General features: G+C 33.5%; 3 protein-coding genes across 5 annotated transcripts in view; 2 read left to right on the top strand and 1 right to left on the bottom strand.

Annotated features, from left to right (window-relative positions):
* Positions 1-1,222, bottom strand: part of LOC122296263 (microfibrillar-associated protein 1-like) — an 8,916-nt gene extending 7,694 nt beyond the window's left edge. Inside the window, exon 1 of the mRNA XM_043105823.1 lies at positions 1,074-1,222. The gene's annotated coding sequence lies outside the window, so the exon portion shown is untranslated. The remainder of the gene's footprint in view (positions 1-1,073) is intronic.
* A 178-nt stretch (positions 1,223-1,400) lies between these two features.
* LOC122296265 lies at positions 1,401-7,727 on the top strand. Of its 3 annotated transcripts, XR_006238448.1 has the most exons (7): positions 1,401-1,767; positions 1,849-2,011; positions 2,592-2,685; positions 3,377-3,576; positions 4,487-4,970; positions 5,374-5,485; positions 6,304-7,727. XR_006238448.1 is itself a non-coding variant. In XM_043105825.1 (6 exons), exons 1-6 carry the CDS (start codon positions 1,708-1,710, stop codon positions 6,305-6,307), a joined length of 633 nt encoding a protein of 210 aa, XP_042961759.1. In that variant the 5' UTR covers positions 1,401-1,707; the 3' UTR covers positions 6,308-7,727. The 3 variants fall into 3 exon arrangements, 2 of the variants coding, with proteins under 2 accessions (XP_042961759.1, XP_042961758.1); XM_043105825.1 differs by lacking the exon at positions 4,487-4,970; XM_043105824.1 differs by lacking the exon at positions 4,487-4,970 and having other exon boundaries at positions 5,359-5,485.
* Positions 7,728-12,847: 5,120 nt separating this feature from the next.
* LOC122297833 (small polypeptide DEVIL 4-like) lies at positions 12,848-13,594 on the top strand. Its single transcript, XM_043108036.1, has one exon. The coding sequence runs from the start codon at positions 13,194-13,196 to the stop codon at positions 13,332-13,334; it is 141 nt and encodes a 46-aa protein (XP_042963970.1). The 5' UTR covers positions 12,848-13,193; the 3' UTR covers positions 13,335-13,594.
* The last annotated feature ends 10,259 nt before the right edge of the window (positions 13,595-23,853 follow it).

The raw sequence follows: 23,853 nt of genomic DNA, 5'->3' as shown, positions 1-23,853 counted from the left end.
CTTAACTCTCAAGGAATGTTGGGAAACTATATATGCAAGAAATGAGCTGTGCTATTTATAAGATCATGTCAATCGAATTTGTGCTGGGAATGCATGCATGCTAATTCCTTTATATATATATATATATATTCATCATCGATATATCATGACATGATCATGATCAAGGAATGTGTTTCGTATAAAATAATCTCCTTGCAGCAAAAACATGAGTACTTTACCATATATATTTACAAGTAAAATCTTTATCTTCAAAACTTAACCATATGGGTATACGTAACTAACATTTTCTCACATAAATGACCCCTGGTGATCATTATACCCATAAACCCTGATGTTTGCGTTCTTTTCTTCTTCTCCTTTTTTGGTCTCTTTACATTGTAAACACACTACTTACTATTGAACAACAGTTAAAGAAAAGTCAATGCAATTACCACGTGATCAACATGCTTTCACAGCAGTAACAAAGAGAAAACCCTTCCAATTATTTCCAAATTAATTAGAAGCAGATCATCCTGAAAAGTGATTTTTTAAGCACCTTTAGACTTATTAATTTCGTGTTATAAATATTTGGTGATCAAAAGAAGGAAGCTAAAAGGATAATTAAAAAAAGTAAGTATAGAGGCAAGTGAACAGAGCGAGAGCAAGCAAGAGGAGGAAATAGAGAGCAATGGAATTTGCTCCCCGGCCTTCTCAATGAAGAATGCTTGGAGATCAAATTCATGTCCTCCCAAACCCTTTATCAAACAATTAGAGAGCAGTGGAAGACGAAGTTGATAAAAATATACGAGAGCAGTACTGGTACGATGTTGGACGCATTCAGGATAAACTAACAGTTTAGTTTGGCAAGTTGCTGAAAAAGACAAGGTACAGGGTAACAAGAAGCACATAAAATGACTAGACCTGTTTACTCTCAAAGCATATCTTATCGTTTCAACCAAAACCCAGCACAAAATCAATACCCACTTCAACCAAATCCTCATCTTGAAGAGAAATACAAGCATCGTGATCCTCTAAGCAAAACTCAGCACAAAATCACAAAGATTTGGGAGAAATACGGTAAATAGAGGGACTACCTGGTTTGAACGGTGAAGACAAAGGCGAATACAAACGGCGACGATGAACGGCGATTCCCAACAGTGACGGCGAATGGCGACGGCGACGGCGAACGGAGTGGTGCACTGGCTAGGGCTTGTGAAACGAAGGGAAGAGGGAGAGGGAGTCGGGACTCTGCCTTGGTTCAAGGATCAAAACGCACGGACGGTATCGGTTTCGCCCGATAATCAACTTGGTTCAACCCGCAAATGACGTGGATCCAAATAACCCGACTTTTGTCGGTTGGGCTCAGGCCGATTATTGCGGACGGATCGGCCCACTGCTTTTTATGCACAGGCCTAGCTGAAAGGGTTCTTAACGTGATTTTCAGTCGTTCGTTCGAATTCGTTTCCGTTTCCTTTTCTTTTTTTTTTTTTTAATACCACGTGGCATGCCACGTCAGGCAGTCAGCTGCAGCGGTCACCGGGAGGTGGCACAGTAGCGCGACCCTAAAGCATAAAGCAGATAAACCAATGGCAGAATTTAAGTAAAAAACAAACAAGTTCGCCAGGCGGTAGGGCGGGGAACGTAGCGAAACGAAAAAACGCGGGTAAATTAGAAAGGAGTCGTTAGGACTAGGGAGTTCAAAAAACTTGAACAAAGAGTGATCGAGAAATGGAGGATTCGGGAGCGATCCTCTGCCAGATCTCTTCCCTCAAGGACATGCTCGATCAGGTATGTTTCCCTTCCCACCGATAACTCCTTCCCGCTCTATATCCACTGTTTAATCTAGGCGTCCATCGCTAAAACTTGTAGGTGAATCAAGAAATAGAGGCGAACATTCAGATTACACGCGAGATAGAAGCGGAGATCTTCAAGTGCTCAGAGATCGAGAGCGCCTTGGCTGTTAGAGAATCGGAGCTTTCAAAGACGCTTTACGTTTCGCACTTTGAAATCGATGGATTCGCCACCGTTACTGGTAAGTTCATTCTTCTCGTCAGTTCTTTCTTTGATTTATTTTTTGAACTTGTCAAGACGCATGAGTTTGTTGGCAAGGTTTTTTTGTTTAGTTTTCTTTTTTTAAGAGAAAAATCAGGATTATATTCGCAAGAAAAGCCATGCGAGTAATGTATTGCTGGGATGACCGCGTTCACGGTTTCTTGATTAGAAAAAAGGGTTAACATGCTTTCTTTCCAATTTTCCTGAGCGCATTAAGTATGATTTTGTGAAAGATCTGTGAACAAAATTCACAGAGATGGTTCTCCAAGGCACCATTGTTGAGGCCATTTCTTAAGAACTAAAATTGACAGAATCAAGGTCAATTTCCTTCAACTTGTTTAAGATTTAGTCTTTGGCAGAATGTAGTCAATTAGACTCCAAGACCAGCTGAGGGCAATTGATTTTGGTTGAATATCTAAGGTCAGACTTGCGTAATTCATATGCCTTTGATCTCAATCAAGACTCTTTTGAATATTGTTTTTCTCTTTTTGTGTCTGTCCTTGAGGCAGAATTGTTACTTTCTTGCTCTTCTAATTCATGTTTCATTTCTTCATTTAAAGCACATGCAAGGACCTCACTGAATTCCTTGGAGAAGGAATTGTGTTGTCTAAGAATGGAACGGGACGAGACGCTAAAAAGAATAAATGACAAGCGGTATTGACCAAATTCTTTGCAAGTTTAGTGTGGAATCTCTGTTCTGATTCTATAGGGCATTTTTAACACGGGTCATTCTTGAGTATTTTTATGCCATATATGACGGCCTCAGATTATCCCTCTCTCTCTCTCTCTCTCTCTACAAAACTGAAACGGAATTTCTGTGTGTGATGTCAAACACTGTTTTTCTTTTCTTCTTTTTTTCATTAAATTCTTTTACATCCCCCATTACCATGTATCTGTGGTTAGGTAGGTCAGCAAGTGGATGGATGTTAAGGAGGGAATGGCAAGGGGCAGAGGAAACATTGTGGATGAGTCATCTTCTGTGGCTGCCTGCTTTAATCCCTTTGCTTGGACTAAAATAGCAAAATTTTGATGTGATTATGTTGTTGCACTTTTCAGAAGTTGGCATGACATGGTGATGTGTTCCTCTGGAGTCTGAATTATTTAAATCATAGAGAACTTTTGAAATTTAGATATCAAGTGTAAATTTATACATGATTGTAATTCAGTAGTGGTTTTGCAGTCTCATATCATTACCCTAATCTGCTGAATCAATTGTAATTCAGTTGAAGCCTCTCATAACATTTTTCTTATTCTAATATGTGGAAGTACCAGAGAGATTGGCATTAGAAACTTCAAGCTCTAAGTTTGACTGTTATGTTGCTTAGACACTGATGTTTCTCTTCAGGGAAGGATTTACCACTCTGTGCTTAGAATTCCAGAAGGACATTGACAAAGGGAAAAACGATGAACTGAGGCCTTTGTTGTTGGAGAAAGAGTTCCTTGAAAATGAAATCCATCTGCTGGATAAGAAAAATAACGGCTTGAAGAATTCAATGTTGGTTTTTGTGGAAGAAATCCTTGAAGAACTTCACAATGCTAACTCTGGTAATGTTGATTTTGCTTTGCAAGCATAGTTGCATAAAGTTATATAGCTTAATGTCTCTGCTTTCTTTTTCTTTTGGTTTGGATGCATTATATCTGAACTGACCATGCCCTTATATTACCACTCTACACTCCTTATTTCCCTTCCCTTATGTACTGAATATATCCTTATATGTCTATTGCTTTTAAATTAATTAATGAGTCCAGCTTATTATTTGTTTGTAATTTATATAATGCAAGGATAAAATGAAATTACAACTTCTATCACTCCATTTATATATAAAAGGATGATTATTTTTTCTGGACAAGAAAATTAGGTTGTTTAATGACTATCTAGTTGTATAACACTCTTTGATTGCTTTCCTAATCCTATTAGGTCTCTCTCTCTCTCTCTCTCTCTCTCTCACGGATACATTGTGTTGATTGATTAGAAAATGCAATGAAGCGAATTCCTTAGGTTTTTGAAATTCAAAATTAAGTTGCAAATAAACAGAATGTTTGGTTTCAACTTCCTCACAGATTACAAATGCGGCTGCAATGATAGTTGAAAATAGGAAGTAATAAAGTAGCGATCTGCAGCATATTTTTTAAAAATGTATGTGGTCTACTGGACCTAGCGGCAAGATAAATAGGTCTTCTTGAAAATACTAGCTTATTTCAAGGCCTTCTGCAGCCATCAATAAATTCCTACGCACTGTTCATGTAACAATCATATAGATTGCAAAAGCTAAGGGTGATGAGCACATTCCAACCCACAAGATGATTATTTCAAATATGTTAAACTTCTCAACAAACACAATTATAGCAATAACCATGTATATAACATATGGTCTAGGAGATCACCACACAAATTTGCAAATAAGATTTTTCACATAGGATATCTAACTGGCAAACCAACTTGGGCTTTGTTCAGCACAAAGGATTCCACTATCAGATCCTCCAAATGGTCCACAATATCTGCACAACATTTCCAAATTTCATGCTCGATACTTCACACCATGTTGTAGAAGAATTGAAATGATGGCTTGTGGCAGTGTGGGATTACCTCTAGAAGGGTTTTATTGAGGCATACTGATGGAAAGTAATATACACTCATTTGGTTTTCCATTTCCTAATTTCACTTCTTTTTTGGAGAACTCTCAAAAAGAGTCCAGGTTCTCACCTTTTCTCTCTCAAGCTCTATGGAATTGTGCAGAGAAGTGTTCTCCCTATTTTGGAAGTCTTGTCACCAAGGATTGTCCACCAAGTGAAGGAATAACAAGGCTCTAATATCACAAGATGTGGCACAAGCAATAATGAAGCCACCTCTGAATCTTTGGACACTACAAGATGGGCGGAGAAAGAAAAAATTCTCAATTTGAGAACAGCTCCATGATAAACTCAATGATATTAGATAGGTAACCGATCTAAAGCAAACGACAAGGATTCTAATAATAAAAAAAGAAGACTCCTAACACCCAATTGACAGGAAATTAGTGTGGATAAAATCATATTAAAAGACCCTGTAAAGGAAATAAAACAGAACATAGAAGGTAGCAAAAATAGTTAATAATTGCACAAAAAATCAGCTCTTTCTAATGCACCACTAGAATTCTAAGAAGCAGCTTATTTTGTAACCCTTGGGTATTGTGCTGGGATAGATTCAAGTGTGGATATAAATTTTGCTAGAATAATTTTTTCAGAGCAGTAGTTAGATATTGAGTTGTAACAAATTGGATAAACTTTTACACTTGAACTTGTTGACCTTTCATGTCCTCTTTCACTGAGTATGTGATATGTTGCAAGTTGTTGCTAATGCAGCTTTACAAGTCGAGATAGAGGCAGGGAAAGAGGAGAATGAGAAATTGCTCAAGGATATCGATTGCATGAAGACACAGTTGCTTTCAACTCTCATGATTGATGATGATCATTGGTAAATTTTTGTCTTCATTTAATACATTTTCTTTCTTCTTTTTATTTTTGCTTTGAGGTTGCAATCATGTTTGTTTTCATTTATGAACAAATACTTCGAAATTTTTTGTTGTTTACAGATTTTCATGGAATGATTTCTGTTTTGACCGTGGTCAATGCGAGTCTTCTCTGCACTTCTTTCTGGCAAAGAAGTGATTAGACTATGTTTTTGGTCCACCATAATAAAGAAGATTGCCCTTAAGATGTTTGGAGAAAATTCTCATTTAACGGGAGAGTGTATTGAGAGTCCTCTTTCTTATATATATAGAAGCTGTCGAATACATGAGAAGAAGATATTACATAGAAAAAGAGATTTTCTCTACCATGGGAAGAAAATAAAATGATTTCCTAAAATGAATGTAAGATAGCCGTTGGAAGTGTTGAGAGCTTGCGGTGCGTAGTCATGGTTAGTAGCCGTTGCTTGTAATCTTTCCATATGTGCATGGGCTAGCCATTGGCCACCTCGCCCTGTTTGTCTTCAGTAGATACGTTGCCTTGTTTATCTTCAATACATAATACACATGCATATATAATTTTCAACATTGATCATGTCCTCACAAAAGTTGATGATATAGCGGATCTAAAGGTCTGCTATATCCTCAATTTTTGTAATGACATTGTCAACAATTTAGATGGAGGGGAGATCCACAAGATTCAAATATTGAGTTATTTTTTCTTTTTCTTTTTTTATTTTATTTTATTTTATTATTATTAGTATTATTTTTTTTTTTTTTTTTTTTGTAACGAGAATTTTCCCATTTGTTATTTCATTGCATACAGGTAAAATCATTGTGCATAGCTGCAGTAAAACGAGCACTGCTGATGGTTGAAAGTGGTAGCACTGGTAAATTGGTAATGGTGGTCAGGTAACAATATATGACCTGAAAATGGAACCATTGATCTGTCGAGAAAAGGTTCTAAAACCAAAACATATATGACCAGAAAATCATTGCAAATGCATATAATAAGAACCCCTTAACATAAAGTAGTTGGTTTTATTAATTTCTGTCTCTCCAATGCATTTTAGGATTTAGATCTGTCTTCTATCCCCACATTGAGTAAGTTTACCTCCAAGCTACCAAAAATGAATCTTGTGGTTTTCTCAAAGCCTTCGTAGCATATGCTAAAAAACCAAAAGCCTTCGTAGCATATAATGCTAACCAAAGGCATGCTGGCCTGAGAGTATTTTGGGCTGAAAACCAACCCTTACGGGTCTCGACCCCTTTGAAACTGGTGACACCAATTGACTGGCGGTGGACGGTTACCAGCACCGATCCCGACGGTCTGTGTTCGGCCTCCGCGTTATTGGAAGTTTCCGGCCTCAATGATTATTACTCGTTTTGGGTTTGTGCTTCAAAATGTAAAACATTGGCTTTTTATTTTTATTTTTATTTTTAACATATCATTTGGTTTTTGAAAACCTCAATTTTATTTTTATTTTATAAGCTCAATTTTAAATATTGATGAATAGAAACCAACCGTTGGGCTTCACAAGCTATTCACCATCACATTGTTTCTTAAATCTTTAGTTTTTTTCTTTTTCTTTTTCAAATGAATGGTTGGTGGTGTGGAATCGACCATAAAAATAAAAGAATGATCCATTTATGAAAGTAAAAAGGTCGTCATTTAAATGAACTATTAAACATAATTAGCAACTAATTGTAACTTTGTCGACAATGTGATTGGGAGTAGTTGATTAATTTTAATATTGTTGAGTGTGGCTTAACTCTTATTGAAAATGCCATTTTGGAAACTTGGCTTGACTGTGGCTCGACACTGGCTCAACTATGACTCGACCTTAGCTCGACAATCCGCTCTAGTGAATTTCAGACAAATTGTTCTCTTGACATCTTCTCGACAGTCCGTTCAAGCGAATTCCAGTCAGATTGTTTGCTCGGCGGTCAGTTCGAGCGAACATCAGGCAGATTGTTCGCTTGACACATCACTCAAGCAAATATTCATAATTAGGATTTTCCATGCTGTACAATATAAATACATACTATTTTTTCATTGTATTGTGAGTTTGAGCAGCTAGAATAAAGAGAAATGAAAGGAAACTCCTTTTGTGAGATTTTGAGAACTCATTAGATTGTGACTTTGAGCAGCCAGGATAAAGAAAAAAGAGAAAGAGAACTCATTTTGTGAGATTTTAAGAACTCATTGGATGTATTGTGGATTTTGGAATTGAGGATGAATTTATGATACCTCTCTTATACTCTATTTTGTGATAGTGAATTCTATAAAATCGACTTCCTCAATAGATGTAGGCTTCTTCTAAGTCTAATCACGTAAATCTTAATATTTTTTGTGTGATTGTCGAATTTTTTTTATTTACTTTTGCTATTATATTTCAAATTAACCGTTGATAGCTAATTAATCCCAACAAATATGCTCCTATCAATTAACATCAAAGGTTAAAAAGGTTCAACTAAATGCCAAAAAGGTAAAAAATGTTGCGTAGCTATCATTATTCTTTTTAGTATCCAAAGCAAAGTATGTGACCCATGTGTTTCAAGTGGTCTTATCGATTCGATCGGAATGCATATTGTTTTGAAGTTATTCTACTCAGTAACTCTATACTATATATCTGTTGAGCAAAAAATAAATAAAAACAAGTATATAATATAAGGTTTCTGAGTAGAATTTTTTATTATTTTATTCACCTTCTCAAGTGACATTTAGAGAAAGTTTAGGAAATCTGTCACCTTGAAGAGATTCAAATGGCTAAGCAATATAACTATGGATGTGGGGGTGCCTGTTATGGCACACGCAAGATGTAGTCTGAAAAATGGACAGATAATGACAGATGCATAATTGCTTAATTTCCATCCCAGCTTTTACAACATCTCACTTTCATTTTCTTTGACTCACAATGAAGTACTCTCACTGCTGTATTTTTGTCCATCCACACACTGTTGTAGATGATGTGATGTTTACCATACACTGAGCAATTAACAGTACATTTGGAGAATTTGGGTATTATATATATATATAAATAACTGTTACGAATATAAAAATATTATATAAATTAAATTCATAAACTGATATGATTTTATGAAATCTGTTAGATCAATTTGATATACCGTATCAAGTTAAATCAGTTTGTAAATTTATTTTTATATATTTTTTTACAGTGAAAGTATTTCTAATATATAAAACTTGGCAGCAGAACTGTTGAAGGTGTCCATTTTTATGGTCAATATTGTACTGTTTTGTGAAAGGTATGAAACAGAAATGCATTAAAGTTGGCAGGGAGGCTTATTTATCAAACTGGCGGTGTTCTGAGCTTCCCTTCAAAGAGTAAAGAGCTTTTCTGCATGCAGTGATGCAGGTTTGCCATTTTGAGACAGTTTTTGGCATTCTGCTATTGTCATTTTTGAAAAAAAAAAACAAAGAAAAAGATGGTCAAGCTATTTTGAGACAGTAAGAGAAATGCATGAAATATGACACAAAAATGGTACCCATCAGTGGGGACAAACAAAATTCGATACTGCAGTACTTGATTAGTGGGATAAGGATTCCAAGTCTGTTCTTTCTCTCTCTTCATGAGTTTTGGGTAGGGGTCCGGCCACCGGCAGCGCTAATTTCTAGTTCTATATACATAGTAAGTACAAAGCTTCGGTACTGGCCGGAGGTGTCAGTTCCTGGTAGGGGTCCGGCACCGGGCCACCGGCCATAATCAAGAAGGTCAAGGATCCAGTCATTAAAATGAAATCCATGCATCTTCTGCCATTACTTCATAGTTTCTTTATCTTTTTCTTTTCTTTTCTGAGGCTTTTGTAGCAGGTTTTTGCCACCTTTTTCAGTGATATTATTCCTGATTTTGGGACATCTTTCAGTCATATTCCTGGTAACTATCAATATACATATGTTCGATGGGTAAAAAGTGGGTAATAATGGTAAGGATAGATTATCTTGGAGGCGACCTTTTCCCTCATCTTTAAATGATAAGACTATTTATGTGTTGATGAAGATATAATATATTTAAAGCAAATCCAAGATTTTGATTGTAAAGTGAATGGAATGGAAAATTGTCAGTCCATTAAATAGATAACTACTTTATACAGAATCTTCTTCGCTATAACATTTCTTCAAGTGAACCACCAAAGGTAATGGACTTTGGGCTTTTTTTTATTTTTTTTTAATTTTTTTAAACTGTCATCATTCATTCTTCAGAAAAATTATCATCTATGACCAGATACATTCTTAGATGTCGGAATGTCTCTATATCAAACATGATATTATAAATCAAAATAATACATTTAAAGCTCTATCAGTATATTATTTCTTTTTGTAACTAATCTGGTCTTCTTTATTATTATTATTCTTTACAAAAAAAGTTCAAGAGATAACGCTCTCTATCTAAACAGAAACTCAACATCACTCTTTATAGAAAAAAAGAACTCAATCTCTATAGATAAACAATAAGGAAATTAAAAAAATAATAATAATAAGATAGATGCGAAAAAAGACTTTGGGCACTTTGAGATACACTTGGTGGTGTTTCACATATACACATTGTCAAAACTAAACATTTTGAATGCACATTTTGTTCAAAATTAATTGGATTCGATAGATATTAATTAATATTACGTAAAATATAATTGATACAATTTTAAAATGTGCACGTTTCATGGAATAATCTACTCTTAAAATGATACTCTTTTATGTAGATTTTAAATTTATCAACCTTTTTAAAAAAAACACATTAATATTATTTATCATGTCATCATCTCAAATTGAGAGCCAAACAATATCTTCTTCTATTATTATTATTATTAGTAAAATGGAAAGTTTTATTTTAGAGTAAAGAAATAGGATCTTCCACCGAGGCTTCTTATGAGGGATGGACCCCTACACTACCATGGTAAAGAGCAAGAGGACCCCCAACTAGAAATCTTTGATATAGAGTTTTTAAAATTTGTTTGGACCACTGAAATTCAGTATATTTATTTGAAAGCTAATGTTATTTATAATTTTAGAATGTGCAGTCCACACACACACACACACATATATATATATATATTAAAGTGTTGGTTAATATTAAAAAATAATTTTTTATATAAATATTAAATTTATCTATTTTTTAAAAAAGAGTATACAAAGACGTACTGTAATTTCAAAACTATAAATATCATTTCTCTTGTTTGAATATAAAACCCTTTTAGAATTGTTGGAAGAGTAGCCCGAGGATTCACAGAAGAAGGCAAAAAGAAGTTTTTTATTTTATTTTATTTTTATTTATTTTATCATATTTTTAAATATTTTTTTAAAAATAAAAAATTTCACAACATTACTAAAAAAATATTTTCTTAATCATTAGGTAAAAAATAAAATAAAATCAAGACACAAATTCAAAACACATTCAATGAGTTTAGTATTTCTGTTGTTGGAAAGAAAAAATAAATATATTATTCAAAGCAAAAAATATATAAGCTATCCCAAGAGACTCTAGTGGCCCAAAATTAAAACACTTTTAGGGGCTAGAAAACCACAATGACAATACCGCACTTCCCATGGTGGCCAGAGGAGGGCGACTCCATCTAGGCCGCTCACTGTGTTGGCTGCCACCACGGGTTTGGACTGCATCAATATATATATATATAAAAGAAAGACGCTACTTATCATCTAATACCATATATTTTAATATTATTTTATTATTTTCTATTTTATTTTATTTTTGTTAAATTAATAGAATTGTTCAATTTACCATCCATATATTATATATTTTTTATAGAAAAAATAAATAAATATGATGTGTAGTTTGTGAAGATAATAAGTAGAATTATTATATAAAAAATCACATTATAATGAATGGTTTCAAGTGAAATGTATGGCATTCATATAATATATATATATATATTATTAAGATTGATGATTTGTATAAGTCTCGACATAATTTTTTGTATAAGGAAAAATCTAGTTATTATAATTTTTATTATTATCTTCTTAATACTTTTTGATACAATCAATTAAATAATAGGTTCACAAATAAAATATAATAAATAATTTTTAATTATTTAATATTATATTATAGGATGATGAGTCTTTGTAAAATATGAGACCCCAATATAAGAAAAGTCTAAAAAAAAAAAAAAAAACTCTTTTTTAAATGTAACCTATTATCTTTAGCCATTGCTACACTTAAGAGTGTAACTCTTTTTTTTTTTTTTTTTTTTTTTTTGCTTTTTTTTTCAAATATTTTTTAAAACCCTTAAATATTTTTTTACAAAAAATTATAATTTAAAAAAAAATTCCATAACCATTAAATAAAAAAAATTAGTAACTTTTCTCGAAATCCATTCAGTGATGAGAATATCAATTTTCGTTTAAAGAGAGTCTACAAGACTTGCTCATATTACAATAATTGAACAGAAATTGAAAAGATTCATGAATGGTTCAAAGTCATTTTATCTTTAAAAATGGCATGAAATGTACAAGAGAATATAAGTGCCAGAACGGTTGGGTCATTTCAGGCATGAAGAAAGTCAAAATTGGGAAAAGAACTCTAGATCTACTGTATCTCTAACCCTGAAAAAGGGTAAGGCAATTAAAGGGCAAATGGATAGAAAGAAACGAGAGGTGACAATTTAACAAACAAAAGAGTATGTGGCTCACAGTGAGTGATAAACTAGGCTGTCCTCCGTGCTACAGACACTGAATATGTCCCTCCCCTGAACATCTCGTGCTCTCCCTTATCTTGTCCGTACCATGCGTACAGCTATGTCTGTCTTTTCTACATCCTACCACTATTCTACAGATACTCTCATACACATACACAAAACACTTATGTGCAATATTGCTTTAGAATTTTATGCTAATAGTCGTTGGTACCAAAATCAAAACCAGACCTACCAAATCATATATATATATATATATCAATATATACACTTCTGTCAATATACCTTTTTGATCTCTTTTTTTTTTTTTTGTCCTTTTTGTAAAAAATGAATATATTATTATTATTATCAGGATTCTAGCAAGTTTTAATATCTATTACGTATAGTTAATTTTATGTATTATTTATAAATTTTATTGATATGATTAGTTAAAATAATTATTTTAAATAAAAAATATAACTAATCGTATTAATAAAATATATAAAAAATTATATATAAAAACAATTATAAATATATATATATATAAATTTTTGTTCGAGAGTTATACGGTCAATCGTCACGATGGCATATTTTCCACATTTCTGGCTCTTTGACAGGTGCACGCAGTCCCATTAAGGATGCAGAAGTCTTTGCTGATGGCATATTTCCTCGTTTCATTGCTTTTATCCCTTGTTGCCTCTATAGTGAGAGAGAGAGAGAGAGATTTGACTGGTTTATAAATTCTAGATCTCGTGCAAGTGTGCTTGCCAGTTAGTTGGGACCCAAAGTGCAGTGCCTAGTGATTACATGCCTTTGACGCCCAGCCTCCGGTTCTTCTACTGGCATCCCTATATATAACAACAGAATTTCTTCTTCTCCTTTCATCATTACTTTGAGATTGAGGAACTTCACACCCAAAGTCCAAAACTGATCTATATATACAGAAGAAGCAGAAGAAGAAGCCGAAGAAGAAGAGGGATAAGAGAGCTCTATTGAAGAAACCAAGAGGAAGAAAGAAAACAAAAGAACAAAAATTAAAAGAATCAATATCCCCATTATACAGAAGAAGAGATGAAGATGAAGAATGCTAATATTGGAGGCTCCAAGAGAAAGCTTCCATGTAAAGGGCTTAGTGGTTTTCTTAAAGAAGGAAGAGGTAGGCTTTACATATTCAGAAGATGTATTATCATGCTTCTCTGCTGGCATGATTAAGACTATGGTTCTGTACCTGAATTCACCTTCTAATTATTGGGAGCTACTTCTTTTAGCTTTCTTCTTTTCTTTAACTTCTCATTTAGTTTATGAAGCTTGTATAGCAGGACACAATGCAGACTTTTTTCTCTTCTTCCTACTGTTAAAAAGTCCCTTCGATCTTATCAGTTTGATTTCTGTCTTTGTAGTTGTTTTTGTCTTTTTGGATGTAAAATGTTTGAAGCAGTGACGACTGACAAGTACTGGTATTAATCTTCAAATTTCTGTAGTCAGCCCAGTACTGTTTTGTAGTAAGAACCTGGTAGCTGTCTCAATAATCGAGTTTTTGATGTGCACAATCTTGTAGCCTTGAAACAATGAGGGTGCTTTTTGGATTCTTCTGAGGGAAGATAAGGGATTTGAGAGGAGAAAAGTCATATCCCATTGCACAGTTTAATAATATCGTTGCATTAAAACCAAGTTACTTGAAATTTTGGTGGAACTGTATCACTTACTAATTTAGAACTCTTCTTCCTTGAGAATTAATGAACTCTCATGTTCATGAAAGTTTCTAGCCTTGTATTATACATACATACATACATACATACATATATATATAGCAGGGAAACCCCATTTTCTTCAAAATTTGGTGATGCTATCCTCTTGTCTATAAACTTAGCCAGGTTTTTTTTTTTACTTTTGGTGATATGTAGGATCTCTCACTCATGAATATGATATGCTCTAAAAAAACCAAACACCTTTCACTTGTTGAATTAAAATGGATCTCTGTGGAAATATTATGCACTGGTGATTTTTATATCGTGTTGTTTTGGGCTCAATTATCACCACGGTCAGTACGAACCCAAGATTTAACAAACCCATCTTCTGATCTTTACATATATATATAGTTTTCTATGCCAATAAAAATGGGGTTGAGTTCTGGGTTTAAGAGCTTCGAAGCTCTCATTCTTCATCAGCCATGGCGGATTGGCCTGATTCTCCCACAAACATATATAGAATGAGAGTACAAAGCTCCAAAAAATAAAACCGAACACACAGTTAACGTGGGTTTTTGCAAAAGGAAACGTGTTTCGGCTGGACAGAAGCCGAAAACGTCATTGCTTGAAGCCGTTTGGGATTTTTAGCACTCTCTGAGTTGCAGGAATACTGACGAAGCATTCGCATTGTGATGGCACCGTCGTCAAGTGGCGGATCCAAGATTTCAACCTTGACGGCGGACTAATGGATCAGTAGTATTACTATTCTACAATAAATGAAAAAAACAAAAAAAAAAAAAAAGCAAACAAAATTCTTATGATCAACGTTCTCTTTAGCAACCTAACTAATAATATATACAGTTTTAAGATTTGCAAGCATCTCTAATTCATGTTGAAAAATGTGACCTAACATTAAATGCTATATCTACCCAGAGTTGGTCCGACACGAGTCGTGACACTTTTTTTTTTTTGTACTTCTTAATTTAGATTCAGAGATGATCAGATGACTTTAAATGAAAGATAAAAGTTAAATAAAATATTATTACTGTTTTGAGATTTGAAAAAGTTGAATTAAAATTTGAAAAGGTTAAATTGTTTATTATATTTTGTATAGGAATTTGAAAAAGTTGTAATGATGAGATAAAATAAGATAAAATGAGATAAGATCACCTGTCAATCCAAACCAAGCCTTAGTAATTAAGGAAATATTTTTTAATGATTTTGTGGTTTTTTTATTTATTTTTAAATATTTATGATGTTTAAAAAATAAATGAAAACAGAAAAGAAAAACAAAAAAGAATAATACACTTATCGGGATATTTTCTCAAGAATTAATTTGAACTTATTTAAATTAGTTCATTATTTAAAAAATGAGTGTGTAAGACTTACACATTTTAAAATTACACAAATCATTTTTCTTAGTAAAATAGCAACCATCTATTAACAATTCTATGCAAATTTTCAGTGATTTCTTTTGTTAGGAAAGAAATGGAAAAATAGATGAAGAGATATTGTAATCTATTCACAGTCTCTTTGACAAATACTGTTTCCTACTCCAAGAACCAATTTTGCAATTGGAAACCCAACAATCGCCCTCATGATACAATATTGAATATTGTAACAGAAAATGAAGATGAAGTAGAAAAGAATTAATTTGAACTTATTTTAGCAAAATAGTATTTATTACTTAAAAAATAAAGGTCAAAACATGAGCAGTTATTGAAATTCAAAAATTCTAATCGTTCAGGACAGTTACAACGGTTAAAATAGAAAATTATTATATTAACCAAAGTAAAATGGTATATCAAATATGTTCATCAAATGTCATTACAAGAAATCAGGTCATTTGCAGCGCTTAAAATCGTTGCAAAAAAACCATCTAAAATGTTGCATATACTCATTTCCAGCGATTTTAAATTCCTTGCAGGTTCGCCGCTATTATTGCGTCTTTTTTGCTCAAAGCAGCGATAAAAAAAATTTCGCTGCTAACAATACCTTTACCAGCGAATTTTTTTCCTTGCTAATACTCCCAATATCGCTGTAATTTTCCCCATGCCCATAAAGATATATCGCTGAGAAATCTCAATTACAGCATTTTAAATCCTTGCAAATACTCTATAAATCGCTGGAATTGATAGCCGGTATTTCCAGCGAAAATTTAAAAAATTGTTGCAAATGATATTTTGCAACGTAATTTAGACGTTGAAAATAGAACAAAAAGCGCTGCAAATAGAAAAAACTGTTACTAATGTGGGCATCCATGATTGGAAAATTGTTGTTAAAATGTAATTACAGCATTTAAAATCGTTGCAAAAACTATATAAATCGCTGCAATTGATATGATAAATTTCCAGCGATCTACTTAAAAATTGTTGCAAACAATGTTTTGCAGCGCAATACAAACGCTGAAAATAGAACAAAAAGCGCTGCAAATATGCTAAAAAACTGTTGCATATGTATATCATCCATGTATGCAAAATCGTTGTTAAAGGGTAGTTACAACATTTAGAATCGCTGCAATTATTGTAAAAATCACTGGAATTAATAGCTACGATATATTTCCAACGATTTATTTAAAAATTGTTGCAAAAAATATTTTGCAGCGTAATAAAAATGCTGAAAATAGAATAAAAAGCGCTGTAAATAAGGAAAAAATTGGTGCGAATGTGGTCATCGCTATATGAAAAATCGTTGTTAAAGTGTAATTGCAGCATTCAGAAGCGCTGCAATTACTGTGAAAATCGCTGGAATTGAATTTTTGGTGTATTTTTTTTCCATATCTTGCCAGTTACGTTGGTTATTTTCAAACTTATCTGAAATATAATTTTTATTTATTCTGTTCATGTCAGTTACTAAATAATTATTTAATCAATTTATTACCTAGCCTATAATAATCAATTAACTTTTTTTTAATATCTTAAACTTCACTTAATTTAAGTCATTTAAATTAAGATTAATTCATCATTCATTGTGGAACACTTTTCAATCATAATCCACATTATAATAATCACCACAAGTTTTTCACCTAAATGAAATGATCATACATAAACATTTGATTCTTTCTATTCCATTGCTATATAATACTTATAGTGTTTATCCAACACCCAATTTAGAAATAGGAAATATAAAGAAAAATCCTGGAACTTTCATTATAAATCAAATCTTTAAACACCATTTTCATCTAATGTAATAAATCAAATACATTCATTCATCCAAACCCAGTGGGAAATTCACATTAACATAGTTATGGGCTATATACATTGGGGTGGACCAATTTGAACCCAAAACCTACAACTGACAAACTACTAAATATATAAAACACATTTCTTGCTTCTAAACATTAATTGAAAATGTCCACCCCATTCAAATTGTTCACCTTTCCTGCTCTTCTATATTTAAAAATTATATCATGACATCTATAACAATGTGCACCTGGGCATTGTGGCTTGAGTAGAACAGCTTCAACACGTCTGCATCATGTTGGGAGGGATTCATTGTTCAGCTAATGCTATTGCCACGCACTTGGAATTCAATGACAGCATGGTTCTACTTAAAAAATAATAATAATAAAAAAAAAACTGTGAATAAATCCACATAAAGAAAGAATCTGCATATGCTTGTAGCTTTTTGTTGTTAGGATCATTAACCACTAATTCGTTTATCAGCTAAACAATTTAAAGACAATGGATGGCATTTTTGGAGAAAGAGGTGATTTAGGAGATGATGGATGATCAGGGCGGGTGTCGGTAGGCAGATCAGATCTGGCAGAATATACCCTTCACATAATATTGTAACATATGCAAGCACCCCATTGATTGATCTATGAAGTCATTACTAAGTCCAGAGGATAGTATAAGCAATGACTTGAATTAGTCTCATTACAAGCTGTTGCAATTCTTCTAAATCCCATCTGATAAAGGATTCAAGTGAGGAGGAAAATTAAAAGGAAAATGAGAAAGACAAAACATCCTTTGGGGCTTACTAGATGCACCATTCTATGTGAAGTAAAACAAACATGGAACTACTACAAAATCATTACAGAGAAGCAGACAGATTATGATCATATTATCAAAATCAAACAAGTTGTCTAAGTCCTAACTAAATTCTTCCCCTCTACGAGAGAGTGAAATACAACAAACCATCAGTAGAATTTGTAACCAAACTAACTATGGAAGCTAGTAGAAATGCGGAGACAAACCCAATGCTAAAGAAATTTGGAGCTGCTATAACCTCAAACATTCAACAGTTTAATATAGGTTAGAAACAAATTCATATGATGATATCAATTGATGTTAGCTAACCAAAAACATTGAAAAAAAAACTACAAAACCATTGAATGATTAATGAAGAGCTGCTACAACCACCAACTCAAAAACAGTTCTCTATAGCTCGCCTTTTCAAGATATATGACACTCTCAATATCTCCCAACAAAGTCAATGTAGAAAACAAGAGAAAAGTATAATAAACTTATAACAAAGCTGAAGTGTAGAAGGCATATAGGGGCTCAAAATGGTCAATGGCCAAGTAGAGGAAATGACCACAATCACAGTAACAACAAATCCCGGTTGCTTTTGTGAAACCTTTCACAATTAAAATGGCCATTTGGGTTATCCTACCATAGAGATTGAGCTCCTCTCCACAATAAACCCAAAGATTTTACAGCCTTTCAATGACTCGATGAGCCTAAAATTGCACTACCACAATTTTCTTTTGCACTTTCATGATGATAAAGTGCATTTCATGATGCTAGTGAGTGAGACAGTATTCTTTGAAGGGAGCACTAGGAACCAATGTGACGTCATTTGGTTCTTATTGGCTTTATGCAAGAGGCCATAATCAGTATAGACTAGATGTCCAAAAGAACATTATAAAGATAAAAAAAAAAATACTAGTTGCAGCCTTTAAAGTAAGACTATAGCAGCTAAGTCAACTCCATATTAAAAGAACATTCAATATCTTAAAAGAACTTTAGCACCTAAAATAAACTCATTCTAAAAGAAATTTACATAAGGGAATCATGATATCACCTGTTCATCCAGCCCACGGCAAATTCTTGACAACCGTCACAACTCAAACTTGGCAAAGGACTACACCAGTTACCCAGCAAAAGCATGCAGTCAAGATTTTGACAGCAATGGCATACGACGACCAACACCATGCATTGATTTTGTTGATCCTGTATACCAAGTAAAGGAGTTAGGGTGCATGCCAATACTTGAATGTAATAAGTGCAGAAAAGTGGTAGATTAGAAACTGACATGCTTCTATTACCCTGACTGCTTGATTTTGTCACAAATATAGTTACCCCCTATTATTTCTTAAAGCGACATGGACACTAGATAACCCAAAACATGAATCTTAAAATCTCACTTGCATTAAGGGATATGTCAAAAACCCAAAAATCCAAAACCTGCCTATTATTAGAATCAAATCTCTAAGTGAATAACGAATATTAAGTAAACCTGAAGAACCAACAACAGCTGCCAGTTGTTTCTGAATCTTACTTAGGCATCTTGAAGGTAATTAAGGGGAAGTGCCACTCAATCAATGATGCCTCAAAGGGACTAATCATGTCTACATACATACGAACATCATCACCCAAAACATGAAACCAATTCCAATACACTATGGTCAATAAAATACACTTGACTTTCAGTGATTATCTAATAATCATCAAAGATCAAGAAAAGCCATAACAATTAATGCAAAAAGTAGTCGTAGTAGCTAGAGAATTACTCGAAGAAGAGACAACATAGATAAGAAAGAATAAAGTGATTTGGAAAATTTAATATAGGGGACTAATTCTTTTTATCTCCCAAGTGTCATCAGTAATTAGTTACCAATTAGAACAAAGAGTTATTGCAAGACAAGAGCAAGAAGCAAGGTTACATTACTTGAACAAATAGATAACACATCCATCTATGTTTAGAGAATTCTTGAAACGAAAAAAAAAAAGAGGATTTCCAACTGCAGATGCCTTCGTTACCTTCAATACCCAACTCAACCAGTTTCAGACAGACCTTGGCTGTTGAAGCTCAGCAACAATTCTGTCAGGCTCAGTCAACACCTATTCAATCAAATGCACTCGACATCCGTCCTACAAGCTGCACCCAAAAATCGTCGTAATTTCAGTTCAAACTCAATACCAGAATATAACACAGACAAAATTCAGAAAAAATTACATGAGTAATGGTTTTAATCATATATATATGAATATACCTAATAGCTTATATTTTGAAAGAAAACTTTATCCTTTATGACATGTAATCCAGATCATGGTAGTGACCCTTTTGTAGTACGTGGATTTAGGATAAAACAGACAAAACCAAAGTTTACTTCTTACCTCTTAATTACATCCATGCATGACTGGTTTCAAACCCCCAAGGACATAGAAAAAAAAGACTACATAAAATTAAAAAAGGAAAAAAAGAAAAAGAACATGTGCAGATATTAAAGAAGAACATGATTCACATAAAAAGTGGGTGATAGAGCAATTTATAACATGGATATATGACATTCTGATTGCATGGCATTCATATATGCTGCCTACAATGGATGATAAACTAGAATTCAATGTCAGTTTTAACACAGACCTCTCTCTCTCTATATATATATATATAAATATTTTTTTTATAGGTAAATGATAGTATTAATACGAATAGGCATAGCCAAAGTAAAACAAGAAGTTATACAAGAGATAAAACCTATCTAACTTGCTAAAGAAGACATAAGAAAATCATGCATATTTTGGTCATTAAAATGTACAGCAATGGCCCAAAGGACTAGAGAGGGCAGGCATGCATATGGATATGAAATTTACAGCAATGGCCATAAATATATATATATATATATATATATAAATTATATATAATTTCAAGGGTGGCAGATGATAGGATATTGGCATGGGTCTAGGTTTAAGGAGGGCAGGCATGCAATTATCTAGTACAAGAAATGGTTGTGTTTTCTGCCATGAATTATTTGGAAATCCATCCAAGCCAACAGGCCGAAGCTTTAAGGAATTTATAGCATTTTCTCCAAACTTGGGGCACACCACCCAACAACAAATCTGACATGGAAGGTAGCTAATTACTTGAGCTTCATATCTAGAATCTTGAGATCGAACTAGCTGGGTAAGCAAGGCCTAGAAAGATGGTATGGGACAGGTATTGCCCCACCATGGAATTAATTGCAAAGCATGTACAAAACTTAGGATACTATCCCATTATTTCGAGGGAAACATGTATTTATCAAAATAGAGTCTTAATCAATGAGACATGGGAGTTTGGCATCTACTACAGAGTCGGCAATGAATATTTTATAGGATTTATAATTTGACAAACCCCAAAATGAATCAGTATCCTATCTAATGCTCAATCAGAGATACCAAGTGCTTCAAAAGTGGAGCAAGCACATTATGCATATTGTATAAGTATAAAATAGCAAGCCAACCCAGAGATGGCAATCAAAATTTGGTAGGAAGATGCATTCACCCTTCATTTATATAAGATGCTTGTCATCCTACAAAGGAAAAACATCTAGGTTTGGGTTTTGGAGGTGCAAAGATCCCCCTTTTCGGTTAAAATATAGCCAACCAAACTACTTGGAAAAAAAAAAAAAAAAAAAACCAACCAACCAACCAACCCAAATCTTGATACACAAATATCCAATCACTTTACAAGTCAAGAACACTGATTAGTTAAGTTTAAATGCAATCATAAAAAAATAAATTAAAAAATTGAGGGAAAAAAAAAAAAAAAACTCGATGCAAGGCCAAAGATTCATTTTCAGTTCTGTACATAAATTTCTACTTACAGTCAAAGTTCCAAAACCACAAATTTCATCTAGAGTTGTAGAATCAGCATGTACTCAACATCTAACGCCTGCACAAGCATATATTCAAATAGAAACTGAACTAGAGCTTGAAGACCTAAATACTCAAAATTTAATCTTCTTGGTTAAGTTTTTTTTTTTTTTAAATGCCATTTTCCGACCAAAAATATAACAACACAGCATCACTCATTTTACAAATTCAGAACATATCCATGTACAAGAAGTTCAAGTAGAACCAAAACAAGCAGCAAATTGCAAGATTGGGAGGCATAATGCCAACCAAAGGAAATAACCGGGAAAACCTTCGGCCAAATAGCTTATTGTGCGAGCAGAGTAGGAGGAAGGAAAAGAAAAGTGCGATGTGGACGGAAAGGAAGGGTCTAGATTAGGGTTTAATTAACAGAACAAAAAGGAATCCGACAGAGTAATTAACAGCAGAAAATAATGGAGTTGAATAGAAGGAGCTGACCTTGAAGATCCTGCGTATACAGATCACCTGTACTTGCTTCGGGGAGGGGCGGCGCGACCAAGGAGTGTCACGGGGTGGCGCTGCATAGAGGGACAGTGTTGCAGGGTGGCGCTGGGCAAAGGAAGGCGACGCGGGGCAGGGTGGCCCTGGGCAGAGAGAGGCGATGCGAGGTGGCACTCGGTTAGGGAGGAAGTGGTCTTCGCAGGATGCCGGTTCGAAATCGGTGGGTTAGTTTGCAGGTTTGATGAAAATGGATAAGAAGAAGTTGGGGAAGAAATGTGTATCGAGCATTTTACAGGCTAAAATCGAATTTCAGCGGGAGGGGGAAGGCATTTTCGTTTAGGCGCCCAAGTGATACCACACCAATTCCATTGTATTAGTCACGTTGCAATAACTTTTGTAATTATAACAGCAAATTTATTCATCGTAAAAACTAAAAAAGTGCTGCAAAAGGATCGTTTTTAAGTTTTTAAATTTTACAACGAAAAAAGTCGTCGTAAAAGTTGATAAAGTCGCTGCAAAAGAATAACTTTGAAACTTGATGTTAAAAGTCCACAATGAAATTAAAATCGTTGAAATTAATGACTTATTGCAGCGATTTTATTTTCAACAATGTAAAAATCGCTGCAATAGATCATTTTTCTTGTAGTGTGTGCACGCTCATAAATATATATATATTATTTTTTTATTGTTATTTTTTATTTTTTCTTAATAATTAAGAAAGTGACTATTAGTGAATTTATATATTTTTTTATTTTTTTCTTAATAGTTAATGATGTTTAAAAAATGTTTTAAAAAAATAATTTATACTAGTGTGCATATTTGATAGACACATTTAGTAGTCATCCTACACTACAAGAAATTGAGCTTTTTCCAGCACTCAAAATCGTCGCAAAAACCCCTCAAAATCGTTGGATATGACTATTTCTAACAATTTTAACTTCGTTGCACGTTCGTCACAATTATCGCATCTTTTTTGCTCAGAACAGTGATAAAAATGTAATTTTAGGGCGTTTTGGCGCCCTTTCATTAAAAATGTAATTGTAGCGAAACTATTCGTCGCTACAAGTTTTTTTTTCTTTTTCCAGTGATTTTTTTTGTTGGAATTGCCTTTATTTTGCAGTGAATTTTTTCATTGCAATAAATAAAAATCACTACAAAAGTTAGAAAAAAGAAAAAAGAAAAGTGCTATTGTAAAAGTATGTAGCGTACACCAAAAACAATGGGATTGATAATCAATTGCAGCGATTTTATTTCCAACAAAATTAAAATCACTGTAAAAGGCCCGATTTCTTGTAGTGCTAGCATTGTCCTAACCAAAAAATATGGTATGCTTTATTTCATAAGCACCCTCTTAAGGCACCTGGCCTGATAGTTTGTGTCCAATTTTTTATCAGAAATATTGGCACATTATATGGAGTTTGGTTACATGTAGAATTTTAGACTCTTTAAATTACAATGTAATACCACCTATTTTAAATGAGACTTTTATTGTTCTTGTATCAAAAAAGAAGAGGCCCAAAAAAATTATAGAATATAGGTCTATTGGCTTGTGCAATATGATTTATAAAATCATTGCAAAAGTTATTATTAATAGGCTTAAAACCATTATACCTCTAGTGGTATCAGGTAGTCAAAGTGTTTTTGTTCTGAGTAGGCTTATAATGGATAATATTCTTGTGACATTTGAAACTGTTCATTGTATCCATAAAAGGAAGAGAGGGTGTAGTGGTGTAATGTCAT

This window comes from Carya illinoinensis, chromosome 15 (assembly GCF_018687715.1).
Source record: "Carya illinoinensis cultivar Pawnee chromosome 15, C.illinoinensisPawnee_v1, whole genome shotgun sequence".
NCBI classification, from domain to species: Eukaryota; Viridiplantae; Streptophyta; class Magnoliopsida; order Fagales; family Juglandaceae; genus Carya; species Carya illinoinensis.
This window is presented reverse-complemented; position numbering and strand designations above follow the sequence as displayed.